General features: G+C 34.3%; 1 protein-coding gene across 6 annotated transcripts in view; it reads left to right on the top strand.

The window, feature by feature from the left end:
• Virma (vir like m6A methyltransferase associated) overlaps positions 1 to 23088 on the top strand; it is a 64963-nt gene that overhangs the window by 11627 nt on the left and 30248 nt on the right. For 4 of the 6 annotated variants that reach the window (XM_015485964.2, XM_048782810.1, XM_015485966.2 and 1 more), the window contains exons 3-10: positions 5048 to 5134; positions 6668 to 6716; positions 8845 to 9013; positions 11920 to 12042; positions 13009 to 13281; positions 15169 to 16309; positions 20532 to 21020; positions 22336 to 22490. In XM_015485964.2, coding sequence (XP_015341450.1) covers positions 5048 to 5134; positions 6668 to 6716; positions 8845 to 9013; positions 11920 to 12042; positions 13009 to 13281; positions 15169 to 16309; positions 20532 to 21020; positions 22336 to 22490 — 2486 coding nt within the window. The remainder of the gene's footprint in view (positions 1 to 5047; positions 5135 to 6667; positions 6717 to 8844; positions 9014 to 11919; positions 12043 to 13008; positions 13282 to 15168; positions 16310 to 20531; positions 21021 to 22335; positions 22491 to 23088) is intronic. The other 2 variants (XM_048782809.1, XM_015485965.2) reach the window with 2 other exon arrangements.

Genomic DNA, 23088 nt, shown 5'->3' with positions numbered 1-23088 from the left:
AATGCATTTACATTTTACAAAATATTATGGGATAACATAATCAAGTGTATAAAGTGTTTTTTTTTTGTGTGTGGGGGGGTACTGGGGATTGAACTCAGGGGCACTTTACCACTGAGTCACATCCCCAGCCTTATTTTGTATTTTATTTAAAGACAGGGTCTCAGTGAGTTCCTTAGTGCCTTGCTTTTTGCTGAGGCTAGCTTTGCTGGCTTTTTTTTTTTGCGATTCTCTTGCCTCAGCCTCCCAAGCCAGCAGGATTACAGGCGTGTGCAAACCATGCCCAGCGATAAAGTATTTTTAATTTTACTTCAAAAAAATTTTTTTATAGTTGTAGATGGACAGAATGCCCTTATATTATTTATTTATTTTTATATGGTGCTTAGGATTAAACCCAGTGCCTCACACCTGCAGGCAAATGCTCTGCCACTGAGCTACAACCCTAGCCCTTAAATTGACTTTTTCCTTGAAAATAAATAAGAATTAGTTTAAATATTTAGAAATGTATTTTTAACGCATTATTTAAATTTTTTTGTGATGCCAGTTTTTACAACTCAGTGATCTTAGTTCAGTACATGTATCTTTTTATAAATTAGTAGCTTCAAATGAACCATTAATTATAATTACTAAGTAATTATTTGGTACTTTCTCTTTCTTAGGTTCTGTGGGAATTAAAATGTAAGACCATCATCCTGACATGGAGATACAAATAACTTTAACAACCGACAAAAACAGAGAACTTAATATGAATCATTATTTTAATACATGGATTAGAGTTATAAGCCACATTTTGGCTGTAGGAACATGAATACATATAATAAATATATCTTATATGCATTTTTAATTTATAGCCTGGATATTAGTTTTATGTGTCAATACCACATTCCATTCTATAGATACTATGGGTAGCTCAATTTCTGTTACATAAAAGAGTTATACCTACTATTTCATGGTTTTAAGGGACAGAATCAAAATTAAAGGCTTATTTCTTCCTGTGAAAAATAGTTGTTTTCTTACAGAAATAGTCATAAAATCTTCAGAAGTACTATTCAGAAATTAAAACATAAAAATAAAACAGGCATGTTTAATGTTTTTAAAGAGAATTCATTGTTATTCACTTTATATATTTTTTCACTTAAAAGAAATTAAAACTCATGTTTTCCTGTACATTTCTTCCTACTTTTCTTATCACATGTAGAATGTAAAAGAGAGGGTAATGATAGCATATACCACAGTTTTGTTTAATTACAATGCTTTTGACCAAGAAAGATTTATTAGTTATGTATTGTTCTTTTACAAATAACTGCAGATTTTTACAGTCTGAAACAGTAAAAATTTATTTTATTATATTGTTTTTGAGGGTCAGGAGTTGTAGGGGCTTAGCTGGCTCAGGTTCCCTCCTGAAGTTGTAGTCAAGATGCAGGTCAGAGCTACCGTCTTACCTACAGTTTTAGAAGAGTTGAGTGAGACTGGAGAGTTTGCTTAGAAACTCACTTGTGGGCTAGGGATGTGGCTCAAGCGGTAGCACACTCGTCTGGCATGCGTGCGGCCCAGGTTCGATCCTCAGCACCACATACAAACAAAGATGTTATGTCCGCTGAAAACTAAAAAAATAAATATTAAAAAAAAAAAAGTCAATGGGCAATTAAAAAAAAAAGAAAAGAAACTCACTTGTGTGCTTGCTAAGAGATCCACCCCATGGGGATCCATTCTTCTCACGTCATGACATGGCTTCTTCAGGAATGATCCAAAAGTGAGAGAGCGGGCTCAGGAAGGAAGCCACAATCAGTGTGTTTTATAACTTAGTGTTAGAACTGAAACTATAGCTTTTACCATATTCTGTTGGTTACATACTATAGGACAGTGTGGGAAGGGACTCTCCAGGTTGTGAATACTAGGAAATGGGCCATCTTGGAAGTTGGCCACCATAGCAGGTAAAATTGATTTCTGTCATTAGCTACAATGGATATGAATATTTATTACATTGCACCACTGTGCCTGGAGACATTTCTTTCTTTCTTTTTTTTTTTTTTTTTTTTTGAGACAAAGGAAAAAAAAGATTTATTGCTTTGCCAGCAAAGGAGAAACACAGGGGACTCCTGTCCTAAAGGCTGTGATTCTGCCCATCATCAGGAACAGGGGGCTTTTATAGAGGTGATTCATGGGCTACATTCCACATGTTCTCTGTTGGAGTTGTGATTGACTTCTTAATTTGGGAGATAGTCATTCTGAGATTTTCCAGTACCATCCCCAAAGTCTGGATTGCCTCGTTCCTGTGGTAGGTGTGCACTCAAGGACAGATAAATCTGCCTAAAATGGGAAAGAAGGTAATCCTATTTCCCCTGAGGTTAGGGATGGGAGAGATTAGGAAGAGAGGAAGAGAAAGAAACATGTTCATTTTAAAATAAGTTGCAGTGGCAGAGCAGCAAGGGCTATATTCAAAGAATAAAGTAGACCACTGTTATAAGAACATTGTAGAACACTTCCCCGGGTTTATTACCAGGAAATAGAAAGGAAGGTCCTTTTCCAGGAGTAGGGACCATGGCTAGGTGACTAATTTGACATTATTTTAAGTAACAGGTATCATTTGTGTAGGACAAATTCAGGGCTGAAGGCTGCCCAAGTGGGAAGCCCATGTGCCAATCCTCCTGTGTTTTGGTGTGGGTCTCTATGGCTGGCCCAGGCTGATATTCAAATCTGCAGGGCTGCCAAGTGAGGTGAGAGCAGTGGAAAGGCAGAATTGATAGCCAACCCTGCTTCTTCCAGGAGTCTTTTGCATAAATCCTTTGTGCTCCAGCACACTTTTATGATAGAGATTCTTGGACCTGATATTCTGGGTTAAGTGTCTTTGTGTTTAATCCTTAGAGATGTTGCCAAGTTGTATTCCACTCCATTTTACTCTGTCTTAACCAATTATAAGTGTCATTTATCTTTGCCAGTTTGGTAGATGAGAAATTATATTAATGACTAAATCGTCACTTTTTGGGAAGAGGCACCAGTCCTCAGAGAGGGACTAGATCTTAATATGTAGAGAGAAACGACTGAGCATGAGTCCTGGTAGGCCAGCTCTTTTCTCCTGGCTCACAGCCTGGATTCTTACCTAGGGCAGATACATTGACACCTTTATGCCTATCCCAACTATGTGGCATCTTCATCTTCCTGTCCTATGCATGATGGCACATCCATGTGGACTTCTTACCCCTATCTACCACTGCTGGTTTCTAACCACACTGCCTTCTGGTGTTTACACCACAGTTACATGTCTGCTAGTAGTTAGCTGTGGCTAGATGCCATTTCATGGTCTAGCCATACTATGGAATACATTTTGACCTTAATAGTGTTGCTGAAAGCTCAGTCTTTGTCCCCGATGCCAATCCAATAATGAGGACACGGTTTTGAGAAAAAAGAAAAAGAAGGTTTATTGCTTTGCTAGCAAAGAAGAACACAAGGACTCCTGTCCCAAAGGCTATATATACTATATCTTTTATATCAGCAGAACAGGGGTCTTTTAAAGAGGTAACTCAAAGGCTACATTCCAAGTGTTCTCTTGTTTTTTTTTTTTTTGTTTTTTTTTGGTATTGGGGATTAAACCCTACCCTACTACTGAGCTATACTCCCAGAGTCTTGAGACAGAGTCTTGTTAAGTTTCTAAGGCTGGCTGGTCTGCAACTTGTGATTCTCCTGCCTCAGGTTTCCAACATAGCTAGGATTATAGGCCTGTGCCACCACAACCGTCTTCCATATTTGATTCTTTACATTGTTTTTCAGTGACTAAGACCTGAGCCTTTGGGAGCTCAAAAGTTTTTTCTTAAGACATTGGAGGCCATGGTCTAGTATAAAGAGGAAATATAGGAGGAAGACAGTAGAGTCGCTAGACACATAGTGGTTGAATTCAAGTAAAGTAAATGTATGCTGTTACTTTGACTCTATCCTTTTTTGTATTTTTGTTTGTTTTATATTATATGAGTACTTTTATAGTGTTAAGTATTATTTGAATATATGATTTATAATAGCTGCATCGTCTATAATGAATGACTATGCTATAATTGATTTGACAGTCCTTTGATAATGGGACCATTAGATGATTTTTAGTTTTGAAATTATAGGTAATAGCATGTTTAACATGCTTTTGAAAAAAGTCTTTGATTGATATCAGTATTTTCATAGAAATATTCTAGATTATGTCAAATGATAAGAATTTTTTTTTCAGATTTCTGAATTTTATTGCCACATTGCCTTTCAGAATGATTGTACCTGTTTGTACTTCTATCAGAAGTTCATGAAGGAATCATTTTTGTAGTACTTTTTTATGCAAATGAACAATAAAGCATGTGATATTTAAAATCAAAATTTTAGTTGAGCCTAAGGAATTTCAGTCAAGGTGCTATGATATAGTATCTTTTACATTAAGTATAAGAAGATTTTAGTCTAATACAAATTAAAGAGGATTTATTCTTAACTATAAAATCTACCAAAAAAGAGAAAACTCAAAATTGGAAAATTGTTACTATACAAGTTTTAATTTAGGCTTTATGATTCTTTTTGCTGATAAACAGAACACTAGATGTCACAATAATTATCTTTAAACACATTAAAACTTGAAATATTTAAGGTAATTACCAAGTAGCAAATGAAAAATGATTCAAATAATCTGGATTTTGATGATTAAAATTTTATCTTTAATATTTCTTTATTTATTGGAATTAAACCCAGTGGCACTTTACCATTGAGCAATATTGAGACAGGGTCTTGTTAAGTTCCTAAGGCTAGCCTTGAATTTGTGGTCCTCTTGCCAGGTCACTGGGATTACAGGTATGCGCCACTACACCCGGACTATTTTTAATAATAAAGTGAACAGTTGGTTACTTGAATTGAATATGAATAGATTTCATTAAATACCATAGTTAACTGTGTACTTTTGTTACTTAAACCTTAGGATATTATGTCCTAATTCTAGGATTGCTCTTAACTTTGTACTTGATATATTTTTATTTTAATATAGAACTAATTGTTAGAAAGGCTGATATTTGTACCTTTTTTTCATTCACAGGGAGACATCTCCGCACACATTTCAGTTAGACTTATTCTTCAACAATGTAAGCAAACCAAGTGCCCCAGTTTTTGATAGGTTGGGAAGGTATGTACCTGCTAGGTAATTTCATCAGGAACTCACGAGTTAATAAGCAAAATGTTTTCATTCTTTAGATGGGATAAAAGCCCTTTTCTGGTGGTAGACCTGCATTCTAGGATTAATTTTTATTGATTGATAATACAAAGGAAATGTCAAATTTCTAAGAAGATGTTGAGTTGACAGAATAAAATTTTATGTGTGTGAAACATTAGCGACCTTTTGTTTACTTTTTACTTGTACATGCATTTCTTATACACATGCTACTATCATGATTTGTTAGTCATCTAATTTGGGAAAGATTGCTTTTTTTAAAAAAAATTTTTTTAGTTGTCAATGGACTTTATTTTGTTTATTTATATGCAGTGCTGAGAATCGAACCCAGTACCTCACACATTGCTAGGCAAGCACTCTACCAATGAGCAACAATCCCAGCCCAGAAAGATTGCTTTAAAGAAATTAAATAGCAAATGAGAGCTATTATTTTGAGGGCGTCTTTTATGTCACACTACTGCACAATTTGAAATTCTGTAGTAACATTTTGGAAAATGAGACTTTTGGGATTATTTAATACATGCTAGATATTATTAGCAATGGTTGTTAACATGTCTGCAATCAAATTGATCATTGAGTGGGTTTATTTAGAACTCACTTTTAAAGATCAATAAAGTAAAAAGAAAATTAAGGCAGTTTAAAAATGGAAATTTTTCTCTTCCTCTCTGCAATTAGAAGCTTCTTCCACCTCATTTTTTTTTTAATTGCTCCTTTTCATTTATTATGAAGTTGATAATTTAACCTTTTTTTCCTCGATTCTCTTTTTTATCGTATTGCTAGAGATTGAACCTAGGTCATTGTGCATGTTAGGCAAGCACCCTACTACCTATCTATTCTCTGCCTGACCTATTTAAAAAAAATATATATATATATATATTTATAATATTTATTTATATATTTAGTTGTAGATGGACACAATATCTGTATTTCATTTATTTACTTTTTTTTGATGTGGTGTTGAACCACAATTCCAGCCCCTGCCTGACCTATTTTTAAACGACAGGAAATCAAGATAATCTAAATAGCTATTTTTTCATAAAGTAGGATGTTTTTATGTCAGTACTTAATTGATAAAAAAAGATTGTTTGCTTTCTTTTTGGTTCTGGAAATTGAACTGTTGGCTTTATGTATGTTAAGCGTGCATTCTACACTGAACTGCCCCCAGCCCTAGAGTGATTAAAATTTTTCTTCCTAGTATACGTTTTTTTAAAAGACTGTAATGGAGCAGTTATCTACTTTAGCTGTACGTTACAGTCACCTTGAGTGCTTGTAAAAATACCCAAAGTCAATTAAACCAGTCCATGGAAATATGATTTATACTTTTTCTTGATGAAGTTTTTGGGGCAGCAAATAAATTTTGTGGTTTATTGAATCCAAACAAAAATATATTATTTGGTTATATTCAGATAGTCAAATTTGGAAAGATTTCTTCATGGTCTGTGATGTTCAGTATTTGAACCTGTATATTTATTTCTACTCTTTTGACAGCCTGGAATATGATGAGAATACATCTATCATCTTTAGACCCAATTCAAAGGTAATTGTGGAAGTCAGTTTTCACCTTGTTACTGCTGTTTGTTCTCATTTTCATTCACAGTTTTTGATTGAAATAAATCAGTGATACAGAATTTGGTTCTAGTGCTGTACAATGTCATTTCTTGTGTGTGTCCTTTTGTATTCTGAAGTTGTTTTAAAATGGAGCAAGAACATTACAATGTCCTTCTCTACCTAAAGAGTCTAAGAGTCTTTCTCCCCTTAATTTTATATTTGAGTCTGAAGAGGCCAGCATTTGTGCCTTTTTCTTCTTCTTCTTCTTCTTTTTTTTTTAATATTTATTTTTTAGTTGTAGTTAGGTACAACTATTTATTTATGTGGTGCTGAGGATTGAACCCAGTGCCTCTCACATGCGAGGCAAGGGCTCTACCACTGAGGCACAACTCCAACCCTCCCCGTTTTTTGTTTTTTAATGTTTTTTTAGTTGGCTTTTCTTTTATTTAGATGGGCAGGTTCAGCAGATACAAACAGATAAGTTAATAGACATATTGAACCTTAAATAAGGTCTTTTTTAAAAAATACATTCTTCATTTTTCTTCCTTATGTACTAGAAGTACGTCTTGTTTCTTTATATGCCAAATGCCATTCTAGAAGCATCTAATGGAAGTTAAATGCAAAAGTAATAGTGATTTACTAAGGGACTCCTCAACTTACTGTTTGATTTTGGGGGAATGGGTAGATTAAAAATTACGTTTAGATTAAAAATTATCTTCCTTGGGCTGGGGATGTGGCTCAAGCGGTAGCGCGCTCGCCTGGCATGTGTGCGGCCTGGGTTCGATCCTCAGCACCACATCCAAACAAAGATGTTGTGTCTGCCGAAAACTAAAAAATAAATACTAAAATTCTTTCTCTCTCTTAAAAAAAAAAAGAGTCTGGGGATGTAGCTCAGTGGCTAAGCTCCCCTGAGTTAAATACCTAGTACTAAAAAATACAAATAAAAAATAGATAAAATTGCATTTAAAAAAAAAAATTATCTTCCTTATGTGTTTATCTTCCTTTAAATGGGATTTCTGTTTAGAGTTGCTATCAATCCCTGGGTATAGTCTTTGAGCCTTTCCCCAGTTTTCTGTATAATTTACTAAGGAGAATAATAATTTTTTTCTTCATTATTTGCCTTCAGAAGGGGCTTCAGTGATACTTATTACTTCATTTTACCCATTATGGTGGGGTTGAAAGAAAATGCATAAGCCAAGAGTTTTGGTTTCTTTTTTTGGCACCAGGGATAGAACCCACTGAAAACCACATCCCCAACCTTTTTTATATTTCATTTTGAGACAGGGGCTTGCTGAGTTGCTTAGGGCCTTGCTAAGTTGCTGAGACTGGCTTTGAACTTGTGATCCTCCTCCCTTAGCCTCCTGAGCTGCTGGGATTACAAGTGTGCGCCACTGTGCCCAGCAAGGGGTTTTGATTTCTAATGAAGATTCTTTCAACACTCTCATTTTCATTTGTTAAAAAGAAATGATAATGTTTGTTTTGACCACCTCTCATATTTACTGTGATCATCTAGCAGTTCATGTAGATAAGCTCTGAAAAGCAAAGTTGCTAATTTTGTTTTATAAGGAAAGATTGAAAAGTTAATGGCATTGGTAAAGTCTGATCTTAGGAGAAATTTTCTTTTTAAAAACAATTTGTTTAATGTCTCTGGATAGCCATACTTTTTAAGTACAATGTGGGCACATACAATATACCTCTGGATATAATTTGGACATTTAAGAAGAATGCTGTACATTTGCATGGACTTTATTTTTGAGAGGAAGCACACAAAAAAATGTATCTCTGTGGCCCCTGTAGCTATTGGTTTAGTTTGTTAGTTAGCAATAATTCCCACTTAATTTTATTTTCATTGCTCTTTGTTGAGAGTCTGGTTATCCTTTTGAATATGTCTAACAAAATGTATAGGACTGGAAATGTATAGTCTTAGGATAGGTTTAGATATAGAAACCCTAGAGTGCTACATAAAAACTGCCTCTGGGTGAGTTTTGCTAATATGAAATTTTACATCTTTAGCATATTGTAGGGTCTTTAGTTGAACCTTAAAGTAATTTGATTTCAGTTTACTTCTGGCATATTAAAACATCAATTTGAATTATTTCTCCTATCCCCTCAATTAGGTGAATACTGATGGTCTGGTGTTAAGGGGCTGGTATAATTGTCTGACTCTGGCAATATATGGATCAGTGGATAGAGTGATAAGTCATGACAGAGACTCACCTCCACCTCCACCTCCACCTCCACCACCACCCCAGCCACAGCCAAGTTTGAAAAGGAATCCAAAACATGGTGAGAATTTAAATTCACTTGCCATTGAACATGTCTGTTACAGTAAGAAAAGCTAATTCAATGAGTGTCTTGATCAAGACAGAAGTGCCTTGATCCTTGCCTAAGACTTGGCAAGATGCCCGTCTCCTGTTCTTTACTGTAAGAATTTATTTTAATGTTAAAGTTCTTTTTTTTTCTTTTTCTTTTTTTGTAGTTTTAGATGGACAGCATGTCTTTATTTGATTTGTTTATTTTTATGTGGTGCTAAAAATTGAACCCAGTGCCTTACACATGCTAGGCAAGTGCTCTGTCACTGAGCTACAGTTGTAGCCCTTAAAGTTCTTATTTTTTTCCTCTACTTATAAGCTTTTAAAGTTGTTGGAAGGATGTTCCATTTAAAATGTCAGTGATAGTGCAATCTAGTAACTCTTCTTTTCTTTTTCTTTTTTTTTCCAACAAAACTACCTCTACAAGAATTAAAGAATAGTTAGGAAATTTGCTGTGTATTCCTGAAATCCTTACATTAATGGAATTTTTTTTCAGGAGTGCAGTATAAGTTTGTTTGAATAGATTAATCTTAATAACTAATGCAGATTTCCCCCCTTTTAAGAATCATTAACTGGAAAGAAAAATAAGAACTTCAGTACACTTTTGTTAGGCAGCAGGACTCATGTATCACAGTGTCTTTTCTGCTTACTTTGATATTAATTACTATATGGAGTTGAAATGAAATTCAGGAATACATTTTGAAATTATAATTGAGGCCATGGGAAAATTTTTTGCTTTAAAATTAGTGTTTTATAAGCTCAATTAAAATAGTCTTTGTCTTTAAGCTGATATAATAGTGTGGTGCGAGCTATTTTTCTCTCATGGTGGTCGCACATTGTACTTATTATATCTCTTATATCTTACCTGCTATGCACAGTTAATCTTTTACTTTTTCTTTTTTTTCTTTCATTCTTAGTTTTTTTAAATCAGAGCTTTATGGTTATATGTAGTAGTTGGGTTCATCCCAACAATCTCATACATGCATGGAAATTGATTTCAGTTCATGAATCCCCCCCTTTCCTCCTGTCTTCCCCTCTACTTTTTCTTTTAATCCTTTACTCTTCTATGCTCCTCTTTTTTTTTTTTTTTTTACCAGATTGTGAACTCCTTCTGGACAGAAAATATGTTCACTTATAATTATGTCTTTAAAAGCCTTACCATAGTGTCTTATATATTTAGTGGCAACTCTAAAATTTTATTATTTACTGACATTTTAAAAATGTAACACATAAGCTCATATATTTTATTTTAAAACCTATTTTATTTTTATTTTTTGGTACTGTGCTGTATCATCGAGCTATATCCCAGTCCTTTTTATTTTTTATTTTGAGTTGCTGAGGGTCTTGCTAAGTTACTGAGTGAGGCTGGCCTTGAATTTGCGATCTTCCTGCCTTAGCCTCCCAAGTTGCTGGGATTACAGGTGTGCACTACTGCACCTGGAAAAATTTCAATTCAAATTTTTTAATTTTTAAAAATTGATGCATACAAATTATATATATGAGGTACTATGAGATGTTTTGATACATGTTTGTATTATGTGATGTTCGAATGTTCAAACATTCTGTCAAATGCTTATCACTTTTTTAAGATGAGAAAATTCAAAATCCTTTCTTCTAGTTTTAAAAAGTATATATAGTACTTTATCATCATCTGTAGTACTATACAATAGAATGCTAGAACTTTTTTCATCCAACTAAATATATGTGTATATATATATATATATATATAAAAATATATGTTTTAAATTTTTTACATTGAAATAATTATAGACTCATAGGAGGTTGCAAAGAAATGTATGGGAACTCCTGTATATTCTTTAGCCTCACCTAATGTTAACACCTTTTATAATCATAGTATACTATCAAAACTAGAAAATTGGCATTGCTGCAACCTGTAGAGCTTGTTCAGACTTTATCATTTAGACTGTGTTTGTGTGTCCCCCGCTCTGCAATTTTATGTCATGTAGCAAGCTTTGTATGATCACCACCAGAATCAAGACACTCCTTTACCACCATAAGATGTCCTTGTGACGGCTCTTTAATGATTGAGCCCATCTTCCCATTTTTAAACTTTGGCAACAACTGATCTGTTTTTCATATCTGTAATTATAGTCACAAATGTTCCATAAATGGGATCATACAGTATCTTTTTGAGTTGAATTTTTTTTTTTTTTTCAGTATTGGGGGTTGAATTTAGGGCTTTGCTTATGCTGAGCACATGCTCACTGAGCTATACCCAGAGCCCTAAGATTAACTCTATTCAGCATAATTTCCTTAAGAATTGTCCACTTGATTGCACATATTGATATTGATAGTTTGTTCTATTTTTTCAACTGATTAGTGTTACATAGTATGGATATAGTAGTTTTTTTTGTCCTCTCCCTTTTTCATTTTTTTAAAATTTGTTTTTATTTTACTCTTCAGTTTTTTTTTTAGGGTGCTGGGGTTTGAACCCAGGTCTTGCCCTAAGCACATGCTTTATCACTGATCTATACTCCAGCCCATACCACAGTTTATTTAATTTTTCACCATTTAAGGACATTTGAGAGTAGATTCTAATTTTCAGCTATTACAAATGAAGTTCAACATTTGTGTACATTTTCCTGCATTAAAATAGTAGTTATAACTATAGTTATTCATTTTTCTGGGATTATGCCCAAGAGTATATGTATTATATTTTGGAATATGGGAAGTTGGAAATTCTAATATTACCAATATAAATTAATTAGCAAAATTCTTGTTAAGATTGCATGAAGAAAAAGTTAATATCAATAAATTCTGAAGAGGAAAAATATGAATGATGAAAAACATTTTTCATGCTTTCATTTCACTATACTTTAATAATTTGAAGGTGTCTTTCTCTATCCAATAAAACCTTAGCTGATGGTGAGAAAGAAGATCAGTTTAATGGAAGCCCTCCAAGACCACAGCCAAGGGGACCAAGAACTCCTCCAGGACCTCCTCCACCTGATGATGATGAAGATGATCCTATGCCTTTGCCAGGTATGAATAAAATCAGTACTAAGAAGTCTCCATTTAGAGTTAATTAATGCTTTATAATTAAGGGAAAGAAATTATATGCTGACCTTGATAATTCTCTCCCTTTCTTTCGTCCTGCTCAGTATTGTGTTTTTCTGTTGGCATATGAATTTGTTAAAAAAAAAAAAAAAAAGTTAATTCATTTGAAGCTATACCAGTATTCCTTTGAAAATAAAGTGATAATGTGCTGTAATGTATGTACAGATAAGTACCAATTAAAAATAAGTAGTGTGTATCAGAAGAGATAAAAATCTATAAAGTTACCTAAAGGATAAAAAGAAAAGGATTAGCATATGAATATAAAATAGTAAACTTTATTAGTTCTCACTTTATGATATTGTACAATGTGTCGTCGTCCCCCGTCCCCTGCCAAATACTGGAGATTGAACCCACCGGTACTTAACTACTGAGCCACACACTCGGCCCTTTTGATTTTTTATTTTGAGACAGGGTCTCACTAAGTTGCTGAGGCTGGCCTTGAACTTATTATGATCCTCTTATTTTGGCCTCCTGAGTTGCTGGGATTATAGGTGTGTGCCACCATGCCCAGCACAATGTATACTCTTTTTTTCTTATTAATACGGTATTTATTTGTCTTCCCTCTGTCAAACCCTGAGCCAGCCACTTTCCCCAGACTCTTAATATTTTTTAAAAGCAAGTAATTCTGCCACTTTTTAAAAAAATTTATGTGGATACAATATCTTTGTTTTACATTTATGTGGTGCTGAGGATCGAACCCAGTGCCTTGTGCATGCTAGGTGAGTGCTCTACCACTGAGTCACAACCCCAACCCAATTCTTCCACTTTTTAAAAAAGGATTTTTTTGAACTAAATCATCCCAAATGTCATTGAGTAGTTGTGGTATCCAGTGCCTCATGTTATTTAAACTATTAATCTGTCTTAAATCTTTTTTTTTTTTTTTTTTCCCAGTGTCTGGTGACAAGGAAGAGGATGCTCCCCATAGAGAAGATTACTTTGAGCCCATTTCTCCTGATCGAAATTCTGTTCCTCAGGAAGGTCAATATTCTGATGAAGGAGAAGTAGAAGAGGAACAACAAGAAGAAGGAGAAGATGATGAAGATGATGTGGATGTAGAGGAAGAAGAGGATGAGGATGAGGATGATCGACATACAGTAGATAGTATCCCTGAGGAGGAAGAAGAAGATGAAGAAGAAGAAGGTGAAGAGGATGAAGAAGGTGAAGGTGGGACTTTTTGATTTTATGTACTTGAAACTATATGTCTTTTTAAGTAGTGCATGAAGATTTATAGCAAAGATATGTGGGTTTCAAGAAACCCAAATGTTAGGTATCTGAGCCCCAAGATAGAACTATAAATGAAATTTTCATCATTTTTATGTCTACTTTATTCTCTGTCAATTAACTGTTGACAGCTTTAATCTCTGTTTAACCATTCTAAACTGCTTACCTTTGTCAGTCACATTTCCAATTTCCTGGCAAAGAGATTCTGTTTGGCTTGCTATGATATGAGTTGCCCCTTGATGCCATCAGCTCTGGCCAGGGAAACAGTGTCATGTAGTAAATACATGATAGTTAGGATTTGACAGCTGCTTTCAGAGTAAGGAGTGGTGTTGTAAACTGGATGGAATTCTTAAAGATGTTTGGCACATAGACATTTTAACAAAACACTACATTATTTTTAGAAATGTAGGGATGAATTGAGGGGTGAATTGAAATTTAGGGGTGAATTAAATTTAGGTGTAATTGAGATTTCAGTTACTCAAGGACATATGGCAAAATGATTCAGTTCTTTAGTTAGGTTTTCTTTTTCCTTTGAAAGCCAAAAATGAGAGATATTTGAGTTAATTGACTCTTAATTTGTCCTGTAAATGTTATATGTAATGTTAATACAGTTGTGCAAAATGACAGATAATCTGCTGTGACTTTTTCCTACAGTAATAAGGGTGAGCGTCATTTCAGAATCATAGACCTTTTTACAAAATACACATGTAATTTGATTATTGAGTGATGCTTTTCTTAGTTTCCCTCATTCCCAGATTATCAAATAATATTTTTACATTTATTGGCAAATAAATTTCAACCAGTACTTTTCTTAATCTGAACAATTTGGCAGAGGAGGTGAAAGAATGAGGCTAGTTAATTTTTAATATGAGATATTTGGCTTATTCTTAGAGCAAGACCCCTAATAGGCCTTTATCTTTTCAGATAGCATGTATTAATAAGGTTTTAAGCAAAGGAATGCCAAAGTTGGCAGGAGAAATTCTCTGGAAATGTTTTCTTTCTTGAGCCATTATTGCTCATTTCCATTTACCATAGCCAGGCAATAGTAGAGTTAGAAATTAAAACCAACAAGTTTTCTGTTTTTAGTTTTGTTTTATTTGACTTAGAGGAAAAAGCTGCACTTGCCATGATAAGAAAGCTTTATTTTGGCAAAGCTGAATATTTTAAATGAATAAATTTTCCATAACAATATGACATAGACCTAGCAAACTGTGTGACAGACAAATATAGAAAAGTAAACATTCAGGAAGATTAAATATAAAAAACTAATATTCTTCTGAAAACATTTAATTTAACCTTATGATTATGGTATTAAATGTATTTATCTTTAATAACGTTTGTGTACTGTTTGCTTTTTTCATCTTAAAGTAATCTCTCAAGAAGGCAAGCTTAATTTTGTCTCTCCTGAGGTATTTCTAATTTTATTTTTTATTTATTTTTATTTAAAAAAAAATTTTTTAGTTGTTGATGGACTTTATTGTCTTTATTTTTATGTGGTGCTGAGGATCGAACCCAGTGCTTCATGCATGCTAGGCGAGTACGCTACCGCTGAGCCACAACCCCAGCCCCTCTAATTTTATTTCTGTGAGGCAAAGTTATCTGTTACAGAGTTTATTTTAAAACTGAACATTTATAATAGGGGAGTTTGCTTTATACTACTAGAAATTATGAAATTTGGCAGTTGTTAAGAGTGGGTGCAGAATTTGGTTTTGTTCAGCAAATTATGAATTCTTGTTGTTTGCCATACTATAAACTTTTTTTGATCTGCCAAAATTTATGCATTAAACAGCAAAGATGTGATACTTACATATTATGTAAACTAATTTTCAGGTGATGATGGTTATGAACAAATTTCCAGTGATGAAGATGGAATTGCTGACTTGGAACGTGAAACATTTAAGTATCCAAACTTTGATGTCGAGTACACTGCTGAAGACTTAGCTTCTGTTCCTCCTATGACATATGATCCATATGACAGGGAGTTAGTACCGCTGTTATACTTCAGCTGTCCGTACAAGACTACTTTTGAAATTGAAATCAGTAGAATGAAGGATCAAGGCCCAGATAAAGAAAATTCTGGGGCAATAGAAGCCTCAGTTAAGTTAACTGAACTGTTAGATTTGTATCGGGAAGACAGAGGTGCAAAATGGGTAACAGCTTTAGAAGAAATTCCAAGTTTGATAATAAAAGGATTAAGCTATTTGCAATTGAAAAACACAAAACAAGACTGCCTTGGTCAGTTGGTAGACTGGACAATGCAAGCTTTAAATTTACAAGTAGCCTTTCGCCAACCCATTGCCTTAAATGTCCGGCAGCTGAAAGCTGGGACTAAATTAGTGTCCTCACTAGCAGAATGTGGGGCTCAAGGAGTCACGGGACTGCTGCAAGCTGGAGTGATCAGTGTGTTATTTGAGCTCCTCTTTGCTGATCATGTTTCATCTTCTCTTAAGTTAAATGCTTTTAAAGCTTTGGACAGTGTCATTAGTATGACAGAAGGAATGGAAGTTTTTTTAAGAGGTAGGCAGAATGAAAAAAGTGGCTATCAGAAACTTCTAGAGCTTATACTTTTAGATCAGACTGTGCGGGTTGTCACTGCTGGTTCGGCTATTCTTCAAAAATGCCATTTCTATGAAATCTTGTCAGAGATTAAAAGACTTGGTGACCATTTAGCAGAGAAGACTTCATCTGTTCCTAACCACAGTGAAACTGATCATGACACAGATGCTGGACTTGAGAGAACAAACCCAGAATATGAAAATGAGGTAGAAACTTCTATGGACATCGATCTTTTGGAATCCTCAAATATAAGCGAAGGGGAAATAGAAAAGCTAATTAACCTCCTAGAAGAAGTTTTTCATCTAATGGAAACGGCACCTCATACAATGATCCAACCTCCTGTTAAGTCTTTCCCAACGATGGCACGGATTACTGGACCTCCAGAGAGAGATGATCCATACCCTGTTCTCTTTAGGTGAGATATAATTGTTTTGGGGAAATACATTTGACAAATCATTGAAGGCAATTTTATGTAGCAATTTTTAGAATATCTTTTCGAAGGTATATATATCAAAGTAGATATTCAATACTGAACTGAAATATGTTGTGTTAGTACTTAAAGCAGACTTAGGAACATAAGTGAAAGATAGTACATAATTAACAGTGATATTGTATAAGCACGTCTATGAGGAAAAATAAATGAGGAACTACTGAGTTGCTTCTGGGAAGATGCTAGAAAGACATAATGTAGGAAGGAGAGACCTTTTCTGTGAAACCCTTTGTTCCCTGTTACTCTAATACACTTATATTCTAATTAAAGTTAAAATTTTATTTTGCTAACTTAATTTTTTAGTCCTGGTTGAAGACATCTTCAGGGTTCTATAACTGTTTGTGCCATGTACCTCTCTACTTACCTCTAGTTGATACAATTTTACCATTGTTAGCACCAGCCTCCAACAATGGGTTTTTTGTTTTAACTTTTGAGGCTTACTTTTTTGGCATTTTGCTTATAAATAAATTTCTAACCAACATAAAAATGGCATTTTTATTATACTTTATTATTTCTGGGATTAGTTATTGTCTTGATTTGGGGCAAAGTTCACTACCAGGAAAGGGATCCCTGTCCACTTTGAAATCTGTACCTATCCATTCCTGGGTTTAGCTGAAGCCGTAAGAGCTTGTCCTTTTGAGTTCCCTCAAAGCATAAGTTGTGTCAAAGTCTTGGATGCAGGTTCTTTGTTTGAGAGGTTATCCTAGGAAACAAATGTATGAGAAAAATAAGGTAAGGGAGAAGAGAAAAGACAGGAAAGGAGGTGTTTTTAAACTTACTGGCTTTAGAGAAAGCTCTGAGAAAGAAAGGTAGAGAGGCCCGAAGTGAATACTTAAGACTGGGTATTGTTAGCCCACAGACTGAATAGTGGGAGAAGGTCAGTGATGCAACCTTGGGGAGCAGTAGTATGCAGGGTAGGAGTTTAGGGAGGATATGTAGAAGGAATAAAAAGGTAAAATGAGAACTAGGAAAGAATGTTGCCCTGAAAACTGAGGAAGAAGGTAGTTTTGGGAAACAGTGAAATGTATGTTGTGTCAAATTCAGTGGAGGATTTCAGAAAATAAGGACAGGAAATCATGTAATAAATATTACAATATAGATTGCAATTGGAACTTGGGCAAAATCAGCTTAATGTAATAGTGGGAGAGGAAGTGTGAAGAGTCACTGTGAAATGAGGATGTGAAAGCAGTCTAGGTTACTGTTTTGAGGACCTTGGCTAAGAGGGAAAGTTAAGAAATGAGAGACAGCAGCCAGAAAGGGATTCTGGGGTCAAAAAGGAAGATTTGTAGTTTTTTAGGAGTTGGAGAACATATTTGTAGACTGAGAAGAGTGACATTTAAAGTTAGGAAAGAGGGAGATATAATTTGATACAGGAGTAGGAGATGTTAATTGCTAATGCAAGTTTTGGTAGGAGGCAAAGTCAAAGAGTACAGATATGGGTGTTTAATTTTAGAGAGGAGAAAGGAAGCCTTTTGAGAATGCAAATATAGTTACATTTGTAGTGTTTGAGATAATAAAGGAATTGTGGCACTTCTTATTAATAACTTCAGTTTTAATGAAATAAGATGTGAAGTCATGCATTGAGGGTGACTGAGGGTAGGAAATATAGGTGCTGCTTTCAGTCACAGAAGAGAAACTAGTAATTAACTGCTTATTAAATGTCATTTTCCTTATACCTGGAGGAGATATGTTTTCATATCAAACTAGAGAAGACTAAGGCTTTGAATGCTGTGCTAAGGAATTTGAATTGTATTTTTAGAAATGGGAAGATTTGAATATTTTGGAGTAGCAGATTTGATTAAAGTAGTGTTCTAAATTTTTATGTTTCCAGATATATTGCAGTCGAAGAGAATTTAGAGTTATTCGGTAAATAAACTAGTCTGAAGATTCTAAATATTAGGTATTAAGTACTAGGACTAATATAGGGCACTTACCAGGAATGAAAGGACAAATATTATGCTTATTATCAAGAGTTGTGGGACTGGGGCTGTAGCTCAGTAGTAGAGCACTTGCCTAACATGTGAAGCACTGGGTTTGATCCTCAGCACCACATAAAAATAAATAAAATAAAGGTATTGTGTCCATCTACAACTAAAAAAAAATTTATATATAAACAGAACAATGACTAGGACTTAGCATTGGGATCTTGTAGACAGAAGAGAAAGTGGGAAGTAGCTAACAATTTTGAGGTCTCTAGTTAAGGAGACCTTAGTTAAACTCTAGTTAAAGGAACTGTGCTTTCATTGATATAAACTGGCAAATTAAGAGGAAGACTGAATTTTTGAAGGTGGATAATTGAATTTTGGAGGGATTAGTTTGAAGTGATAACAACGCTTTAACAACCTTGGGAAGTTGACACTTTTTTGGTGTCCCCAAGATCAACCCGAGGATTTTTTAGGAGGACTCCTAGAACTTAGCATGTAGTTGTATTCAGCAAAGGATCCGAAACACAATTTGTCTAGGAATAAGGTGACACAATAAGAGTCACAAAGGTCCTGCTTAATTCCCTCAACAACAGGTGTGACAACAAATGTGAAATGTTGTCCAGGCTTTTAAAGAAATATAATTTTTAATTGACAAATTATTGTATGTGTTGTATATGTTAATGAGGTATAATGTAGTGGTTAGATATATGTACACAGTGTGGAATGATTACATCAAGCTAATTAGCATCCAGGCTTTTTGTTGTGAGATAGCCATGCAGTCATTCATGGTAGCTACCATGTACTAGAATTCTAGATCCTCAGAAGGAAAGCAGGTATTCAGCTTAAATCATATTGTTGCATAAATAAACACAGTAAGCGGTTCTTAACAATTTGACGGCATAGGATCTGTCCAGAATTCAAGTTTCTATGTGCTGGAAAGGGCCATCCTCAAAAGCAGGTTTTTCTAAGGATGAGTAGTCTGAGTTCTGCTGTGTTAACTATTTCTGAATGGTCCTTAAGATAGTTAAAGATATACACTTAGAATAATTCTGGGGTTTTCTCTTCTTCAGAGTTCTATTTGAGTTTGTGGTAATCAGTCAACTGGGTGGTGTTTATTATTACCAGCAACATGATATTTAACAAATTATTGATCATGATATATATCGTCACAAAAACCATGATAGAAATATAATATCATAGAAGCCTGAGCAATAACAGAATTGAAGAATCAATTTTAGCTTACACACACACACACACACACACCTTTATTTTATATGTATATTTTTATGTGGTGCTGAGGATTGAACCCAGCAAAATAAATTCTGGTCTTTGTTTTTTTTTTTTTTTTTTTTTGGTCTGACAGGGGAATTTGAACCCAGGGCCTCGTTGCATGCTACACAAATGCTTTANAACCAAGAGATGTTTTGTTAGATCCCCCCCCCCCCCATTTTTTAATTTTTGGGAAAAAAATGCCTTTAAAAATGTTTTAAAATCATTTTTAAGTTTTATTTTGAAAAGGTTGATTTTAGAAGAGTTTAAGCCTGGTAGGGCCTATAGGTAAGGAAGGAAATTCATACAGATAAGGAACCTGATGCTCAAAAGAAATTGTCAGTGGCATTTGTCTGTTTTGGAGTATTGGGTAAATTTCAGACTTTCCCCCTAAAATTATGTATACTTCGATTTGATAAGAGTGTTATCTATATGTGGTAGTATTAACTATTCAAATGCTAAAAATGGTGATTTGAAAGGTTTTTTCCCCCTAGAGATACTTAGGTCTCTGGTAAATATGTTTACTATATTTCTACATTACATGTGGTATCTTTTCCCTGTGTACACTAGTTCACATATTGATATGCTTCAGATAGAGTAGGACCATGGTGAAAAATGTACATTTGATTGGTGGTTCAAAAAGAAGGTCTAGAATTTAGAGTGAAGGTTAACACTGGAGAAAAAAAACTCTTCCACATTTATTTATTGAAGATTCACTGAGTGTGTACTAGGAGGAAGCCTCAGAGAACTTTAATTTTTATTTGGCCCAATGGAGAGAAGACTTGATTATCACATTATCATTATTTTTGTGGTTTTTAGTTAAAGCAGCATATTTCTGAGGATAAGGAATTAAAGCCATTAAATTTTTTTACTCTTGCCCTGTTTTGTGAATGTTGAATAAATGAAGAATGTTTTGCATTTATTTGACAATATATCCATTAACTTTTCCATAGGTATCTTCACAGTCATCACTTCTTGGAGTTGGTTACCTTGCTTCTGTCAATTCCAGTAACAAGTGCCCACCCTGGTGTGCTACAAGCTACAAAAGATGTTTTAAAGTTTCTTGCACAGTCACAAAAGGGTCTTCTTTTTTTTATGTCAGAATATGAAGCAACAAATTTGTTAATCCGAGCTCTGTGTCACCTTTATGATCAAGATGAAGAGGAAGGTCTCCAGTCTGATGGTGTTGATGATGCATTTGCTTTGTGGCTACAGGACTCAACTCAGACGTTGCAATGTATAACAGAACTCTTCAGCCATTTTCAACGTTGTACAGCCAGTGAAGAAACTGACCATTCAGATCTCTTGGGAACCCTTCACAATCTTTATTTGATTACTTTTAATCCTGTGGGAAGATCAGCTGTTGGCCACGTTTTCAGTCTTGAGAAAAATCTCCAAAGTCTCATTACTCTAATGGAGTACTATTCCAAAGAAGCTTTGGGGTAATTTTCTACTTACTCCTTAAATTTTCAGTTAGATCATTAATGGGCTAGTTTCTTTGAAAAATGTGTTTCTTTGAATGAAAAATTATTTTTTTGACGTAATGCATACCTTGTTAATTAAGAATAAGAATGACAGAAATATATCTAAAATATAATATGTGGCTCCAAAGCAATGGACCTTCTGATAGTGTCTTTCATTTGCTCTATGGTCATGACAAAGATTGTAATTGTAGTAACACTGTTGATATGTGCAGAGGGGAATCCCAGGGATACCTAGTGAGCACTCTTGTTGTCTTTCGATCTTGCCTTCTAAGTCATTTGTAGTGCTCTGGTTTCAGAATTGCTTTGATTAGGTGGGGGGAATTGAGAATGAATGATTTTAAAGAGACTGCCCACTAGGGCAGAGAGTTTGTAGTGCATGAGAAGAGAGACATGCCCTCTTCCAGTGCAGTAACATCTTGATAACTGCCTTCACAATGTGGACTTGGTGACTTCTTGAGTGACAACTCTTCTTTGGAGCCTGTTAAAGGCAAACCACAGTGGCTTCTATGCCTAGCTATGTCTTAATGGTTTTGTAATGGAAGACTGAGTGATAATGTCAGGTGATCACATTTGTTTCTGTTTATTCAGATTGGACAAAGAATTTAAAAGAGATCAATGAAGTATAGTCCTAATATTTCATTGTTAATGAAATATACTTGTTAATATTTCATTATTATTCTGTTTTTATGTCTTAGGAGTACTTTACTTTCTATTGTAATTTGTTTGCTTTTATTTTTATATACAGTCGGCCCTCCTTATCTGTGTGTTCTGCTTCTGGGGATTTGACCAACCTTGAATTGAAAATATTCAGGAAATATAATTGTGTCTATATTGAATATGCATGGGCTTTTATTTTCTTGTCATTATTTCCTAAACAATATAGTATAATAACTATTTACATGACCTTTACTTTGTATTAAGTTTTATAAGTAATCTAGAAATGATTTACAGTATATGGGAGGATATGTGTAGATTATATGGAAATACTAAGCCATTTTACATAAGGGACTTTTATCTCCACCGATTTTGGTATCCACAGGGGGTCCTGGAACCAGTACTACATAGATACTGAGGGACGACTGTATTGTTAAGTAGTGTTTTCAGGTAAACTGGATGTGAACTGTAAAATATGATTTCTTATCTTTAAGAAGTTAGTTATGTTTCATTGTAAATTTCCTTAGTCTCTTTAAACCCAAATAGAAAATAATGTTTAAAATTTATTCCTAAAAAATTGTTTTTGTATCCCATACTTAAAAACGTTATTTTGTTTCAGTGATTCCAAGTCTAAGAAGTCAGTAGCTTATAATTATGCATGCATACTTATTTTGGTGGTGGTTCAGTCTTCCAGTGATGTTCAAATGCTAGAACAACATGCAGCATCTCTCTTGAAGCTTTGTAAAGCAGATGAAAATAATGCTAAATTGCAAGGTATGGTACCTGAAGTTATTTTAAGCATTTATAATACATAAAGGGGAAAACCTTAGAATATCTATAAATTAATGCTTTATCATGTTTTGATAATACACATAGAAATACTGTTTTTAACTTCTTGAAATGACCTTTTGTGAAGATGGTTTATAGAACAATCTTTATAAAACTGAAGGTTCGATTTGTTTTTATATATAAATGAAAAGGTTTAAAAGTGCCTTTTTCTCAAAAGTTATTAAAGTTGGTGGTTGGTTAAAGTTTCTAATCAAAATAGAAAAGATAGCTTAAGGTCTGTGGATGTGACTCAGTGGTAGAGTGCTTGCCTAGCACGTGTGAGGCCCTGGGTTCGATCCCCAGTAACACACACAACAAAAGATAGGTTAAAAAAGAACTCAGAAGTTTAGTTTTTGGTATAGCTTTGCCTGTGCATATATTTTCTTATATATATTTATTTCTAAGTAAAACACTGTTCTAAATGTAACTTAAAGTTTACTTGTTGAGCTGGGGATATAGCTCAGTTGGTAGAGTGCTTGCCTCACATGTACAAGCCCTCATATGCTGGTTCAATCCCCAGCACCACAAAAAAAAAAAAGAAATC

The sequence above is a fragment of the Marmota marmota genome, unplaced genomic scaffold (assembly GCF_001458135.2).
Source record: "Marmota marmota marmota unplaced genomic scaffold, marMar, whole genome shotgun sequence".
Lineage (NCBI taxonomy): Eukaryota > Metazoa > Chordata > Mammalia > Rodentia > Sciuridae > Marmota > Marmota marmota.
The sequence above is the reverse complement of the archived record's forward strand: the minus strand, read 5'-3'. Positions and strand labels throughout refer to the sequence as shown.